Source organism: Rutidosis leptorrhynchoides, chromosome 1 (assembly GCF_046630445.1).
Source record: "Rutidosis leptorrhynchoides isolate AG116_Rl617_1_P2 chromosome 1, CSIRO_AGI_Rlap_v1, whole genome shotgun sequence".
NCBI classification, from domain to species: domain Eukaryota; kingdom Viridiplantae; phylum Streptophyta; class Magnoliopsida; order Asterales; family Asteraceae; genus Rutidosis; species Rutidosis leptorrhynchoides.
The window spans coordinates 610,858,902-610,864,787 of NC_092333.1; the positions used below are offsets into that span (position 1 = coordinate 610,858,902).

Below are 5,886 nucleotides of genomic sequence, written 5' to 3' on the forward strand. Positions count from 1 at the left end.
AAAGACACCGAAACCATAGACAAACTGTAATCTTCTTCACAGTATCTACTGTACAACCCACATGCAAACCCATTAGGTACTTACATCTTCATCAAGACCTATTTTCAATATATTGTCCCCAAGGTTTCAGACAGAAACAATTTCATTGACATCCTTAAACGTTATACCCTCAGCAGAAACCATTTCTACAATTCCTGTTTTGGTTTTCTTCTCGTTGGATTCAACTTTACCTTTTCGATGAAGTCGAACATGCTTCTTCCCAACCTTATGAGCGTTCATCACTTTCTCAGAATGGGTACCCACCTGACACATTTCACACCAAAACTTGAATTTATCACTCTTGTCATATCTATCCACATCTTCCTTCTTCGTAATATTCGAGACATACACGCTTGATGATGCTGTACTAGTTGACGGTATTATATTGATTTCCTTTTTTGTTTTGGGCATCTTTTCCACCCGGAAGCGCGGGTTGACGGTTTTTAAAGCGAGTTTGACTGGCTTCACAGTAGGTTTTTTGGGCAGCACTCCAAGACCAAAGTTAGAACCAGTTATTTCAGCTATCAGATTCGCCTCTTTTGTCTGATGTTTTTTTCCTTGAAGATGGTAATTTAAACTACATTCACTTGTGGCGCTGACTTGGCAGATTGCACAGCTCCACTCCCCCTTCATTTTCTTCTTTGAACTATCTGAATGAGGCTCATTTGATTCTTCACCAACCAATGATGTTGATTTACGTTTTGTTCCTGACAGAGTCTCACCGTTGGGGTTACCCTACAATAAGATCATCAATTTGAGGAAACATAATACCAACGATTTAACGAATCAGTAATGGAAACAAAGCACAATTAGCATGAAAGACAAATATAATGATAATTAACATAAGATAGATGCTAACCAAAACAATAACTTCTTTTTTGTTCGCTTCAGGTAATTGTGACAAATTATTATAAATTCTAACTGCATTGCCACACCGCTTAAATGGTGAAGCTGTTAAACCCCTAGTGTCACACCGAAAAACCTCCTTTTTACGGTCCTCGGAAATAGGCGTGTCGATCTCTTCAATCATAACTGAACCACCATTTCGCTGAAATGGCGGAACCGAAAGCCTATTCTTTTCATCAATAGCCATTATAATTCTTTCCTCTAATCCAATTGGTTGCCTATTCACAAGCCTCGGCTCATAGATATTACTATGGCCCGCCTGTAACGAAAACCTTCCACCGTTTGATGTCGCCATCTGCCGCGCAATTATCAACTCAGTCCTCACCTCATTCTCAAAAACACGCCTTCTCGCCATTTCCTCCGCAAGTATCTCCAAGCTAATCCTTTCTCGCTCAATCTCCCGTTGAATCACGTCCCGCGTTTCGAACTGTTGGTGATCATTTCCATTCGAAAAACCTGCTGCAACAATTCAAATTCAAATAATAAAAAGTATTGACTGCATTTCAGTATTTCACTATAGAAATCATACATGTAACGGTTAAAAATCAATCACATTTCAAATCATAATCTATAAAAAGTAGTCATAAGATTAAATGATTCGGTCTCTATTTAGTAAATAAGAAATGAAACTGAAACAGAAAAAATTGATCGGTGATCACAAACCTCGAAATGAAGTCATTCGATTGAATTGGCGTGGTGTATCTGCTGCATCAATTGCTAGAAGCTTGGAATTCATTGTTAATCAGAGAGCAAAAGTTAGGGTTTTGGCACAGGCGAGTTTTTTTTTTTTTTTTGGCACGGACCACAATGAGAGTTTATAATGTGATACAATATGTAATGTAATAGTACGATGGAGACGAGTAGCTTCCACGCGCGACTTTAGGCGATTGTAAATGACGAGTCGTGGTCTTGGTCTTGGTCAATGGTCAAAACGGAATTGACAATAAATTTAAGGAATTAAGAAAGGTACAAATATTAATGCAGTGCGTACAATCATAACAGCTTGTTGACTTTTTTTGAAGCTTTATATAATCTGTATACTAAATACTACTCTAATTACTAACGGTATACTAATTTACTAAGAGTAATAGTAATATTTTGTGTTGCTTTTCTTTATGTTAAAATAGTCTTGGAGCGTTTCAAGTTAATTTAATCTAATTTAATTTGTATTAATTAACCTTAAACTTCCTCTTTAAAACGTTATACCAATCACAATTTAACTAATTTAATCTCTATTCAACCCCCATGATCTTTATTATTGTAATTTTGTGTTGGGTTTTCTATTTATATTAATTAAAACGTTCTTAATTTCCATGACGTGAACAATGCTGCAGATGGACTTCTAGCATCCCATTTAACAGGTTTGTAGTTCTTCCATATCCGAGTTGGTGTTAAATTTTGTTACGTGTAAGTTGCCTAATTTACGAGTAACTGATGCGACAGTATGCTCTCAATATGCGCACCAGGTGTTTGATAAAATTCCCCAATGAGTATAAAGTTTATTTTTATTTTTTTTGAAAGGCAAACTCACACACTCATCTAAATCTAACTCGAATATATACACCACGAATTGTCCTAAGCAGGACTCGAACCCTCAACCTCAAGGTTGTAAGGATGGCCTCGATACCGCCAAGCCATTGGCTCTTTGGTGAGTATAAAGTTTATGATATGATACTTTCATGCAAATTCTTTTATAGTATTCGCTTTTAAACAAATAATACTTGCTAAATGTATGAATTTGTTTGCAGACGATTTTTGTTGTGGTTCTAGTTTGCTAAGTTGTTAGTTGGTTTTTATAAATTGGTGGTTTTCAATTGTTTATCTCACATTATTATCTTAATCTCAGTTTCACCTATGGCAACCCAAATAATCAAAAGAATAATTTCCAACTCGCCTCGTTCGGTCTTATCCCTACGCCTAAAGACAACGTCCTCCCAGTACGTTGCTTCAAGAGTTAGAGATGCCACATTCGAAAAGTTCATGGACAACTACAAAAACCTCCTGAAAGTTATATCCATTCAAGACCTTATCCTTGCGAACCCCAAAAACCCACCATCCATCTCAGTTGATTTCCTCAATCGACTGTCTCAAAAGCTGCACCTCAACCGCGGCGCCACTGCATTTTTACGAAAATACCCTCGTATATTTGAAATATTCTATGACTCATCCCTTTCACAACCATACTGTAAACTAACTCCAACTGCAATGCAAATATCACGTGAAGAATCTGCTGCTATTAACAACACTCACCCTCTTGTCATTGACCGTTTGACCCGTCTTCTTTCGATGTCATTATCCAAGACACTTCCACTTCGAGCAATTTTTAAAGTGTGGAGGGAACTTGGTCTTGCTGATGACTTTGAGGAATCGATAATATCTCAAAATCCGCATCTTTTTCAATTACTCGATGCGCATGAACCCAGTACTCATTTAATTAAGCTTGTTAGTACAACACCAAACAATTTTACAGCTGCTGTTGAAAACTGGAGGGTTATGGAGTGTTGTAAAGATGATTGCAGTGTTGATAGAATGGAAATGAGGTTTAGTTTTAAACATGGTTATCCTCCATGTATGAAATTGAAGAAGAATTTTAGGGCTAAAGTTAAAGAATGGCAGAAATTGCCATACATCGGGCCGTATGAGGAGTTCACAGGGGTTAAAAAGAGGTCTAAGAAGGGAGTTATGGAATTAGAAAAACGAGCGGTTGCAATTGTTCATGAATTCTTGAGTTTGACTGTTGAGAAGACAGTGGAAGTTGAGAAGATTAGTCAGTTTAGGAAATGGTTTGGGATTGAATTGAACGTGAGGGATTTGTTCTTGGATCATCCTGGTATGTTTTATTTGTCAACCAAGGGGAAAAGGCACACTGTGTTTCTTAGGGAAGCTTATGAACGAGGTTGTTTGATTGATTCGAATCCTGTGTATGAAGTGAGGAGAAAGCTTCTTAATCTTGTGATTTTAGGGAGACGGGGTTTGCGTTCGGGTGATTATAAGTTGAGTTCCAGTGAGAGTGATGATGATGAGGATGATCTGCAAGAATTGCACAATGAATGAGGTAATTTTTTTCATATAAATTGCCACTATTATTATTATCAATTTATCGATGAATATTATATGGTTAGTTTATTTAAGCTTCACTCTGTCTTCAAAAAGATCTTATGTTTGAAATGGTCAACTCATGCACGGCATTGATTTGATGCATAACACACTGTTAAAGGCATATTAGTTAACGTGTCATTGTATTTCATATGATAACAGGTTTCGAAGCGCAATCAGAGACTTCCCTGTAAGCTATTTAATCAGTGAGATTATCATATGATACGTAATTTATAAACTTCGTGGAACAACAACTGAAGAAGAATGTTTGGAAACTCGAAAAATTCAAATATAAGAAGGTTGACAGTTATTCAGTTTGGTGATTGGATTGTTGGCGCAAAGTAATTGAGGCCAGAACTGCTAGACGAGGATTCCGCTTTTCACGAGCTAAATAACACTAATAAACTCGGAGTACTACAAAGCTAGTAAACTGTATCCATTGTTGGACCAGGAGAGGATGAAACTGTCAAACTAGTTTAAAATTCTGTTGCAAATTGCTTAACATTTCCTCATTTTCTGTAACGTTTTTTTTTATTATGTTATGACCTGTTTTGCAGAACATTATTTGGTATGCAACTTTTGTCTTTACAAAATTTTTAGAGACAATCTTTGTGATTTGCAGGGGTTTCACTTTCAAACGGTCTTGTGATGATTTATGACAATTTTCGGTAGTTTTGTGATAGTTTTTGATGGTTATCGTATTTGTTTGCTCAAGAACACATGAGAGATAACTTCTCTAGTGTGTATCTTGAAAGCAAGTTAATGGAAATATGGGAGAAAACTAGATGTTAAAAATTTAATTTGTTGGTTGTTTGACACAAGTTCAATCGTAATGGTGATGTTTAAAGGTAGTTAATAGTGATTCTATTTCAGAAGGTGGGTGAAGTGATGATAACTAGAAAAAATCCGACCGCGCGTTGCTGCGGTTGTATTCGACGCGCGGTCCAATTTGGATATACGATGTCCGTTTCGCGTATAGTTAGTCGTGTTGTATATGTATATATATGTATGTAATATAGCCCGAAATATTTATTTTTTTAACGATGTCCGTTTCGCGTATAGTTAGTCGCGTTGTGTTCGTAAAATTATTTCGAGTTGAACGGTGGTCTCGGAAAAATTTAACTCACACCGAGCGTGAATATATGGCCCGTTATTTAGTGTTTTTTTAACGATGTCCGTTTTGCATATAGTTAGTCCCGTTGGGTTCGTGAGATTTTTTCGAGTTGAACGGTGGCCTCGGAAAAATTTAACTCGCACCGAGCGAGAAGATAGGGCCCGTTATAAATTCGGGTGGAGTAAGGTTTTTTTATTTTAATTAAATTATAAATTTACATTTTTTTGTGCGAAAGTTGGAGGACCATTTGTAGTGTGAACGCAAACTCAAAACGACAATTCGTTAAAACTGAGACGACCAAAAATGGGGGGAGGTTTAGTATAAGGTACTTGACCTCTATATGATACATTTTACAAACATTGCATTCGTTTTTGAAAAGACAACCTTTCATTACATCAAAATTTGACGGCATGCATACCATTTCATAATATATTTAACTATAATTGACTTAATAATAATCTTGATGAACTCAACGACTCGAATGCAACGTCTTTTGAAATATGTCATGAATGACTCCAAGTAATATATCTAAGATGAGCAAATGCACAGCGGAAGATTTCTTTCGTACCTGAGAATAAACATGCTTTCAAGTGTCAACCAAAAGGTTGGTGAGTTCATTAGTTTATCATAAATAATCATTTCATAATTTTAATAGACCACAAGATTTCATATTTCCATTTCTCATAAACATACGTCCCATGCATAGAGACAAAAATATCATTCATATGGAT

The 5,886-nt window shown here is 36.3% G+C and overlaps 1 protein-coding gene across 2 annotated transcripts; it reads left to right on the forward strand.

Annotated features, from left to right (window-relative positions):
* Positions 1–2,030: 2,030 nt before the first annotated feature.
* LOC139884909 (protein ROOT PRIMORDIUM DEFECTIVE 1) lies at positions 2,031–4,678 on the forward strand. 2 transcript variants are annotated; one of them, XM_071868885.1, is made up of 3 exons: positions 2,031–2,306; positions 2,792–4,000; positions 4,204–4,678. In XM_071868885.1, the coding sequence occupies exon 2, from the start codon at positions 2,800–2,802 to the stop codon at positions 3,997–3,999; it is 1,200 nt and encodes a 399-aa protein (XP_071724986.1). In that variant the 5' UTR covers positions 2,031–2,306; positions 2,792–2,799; the 3' UTR covers position 4,000; positions 4,204–4,678. The 2 variants fall into 2 exon arrangements, with proteins under 2 accessions (XP_071724986.1, XP_071724980.1); XM_071868879.1 differs by lacking the exon at positions 2,031–2,306 and adding an exon at positions 2,545–2,593.
* Positions 4,679–5,886: the final 1,208 nt, after the last annotated feature.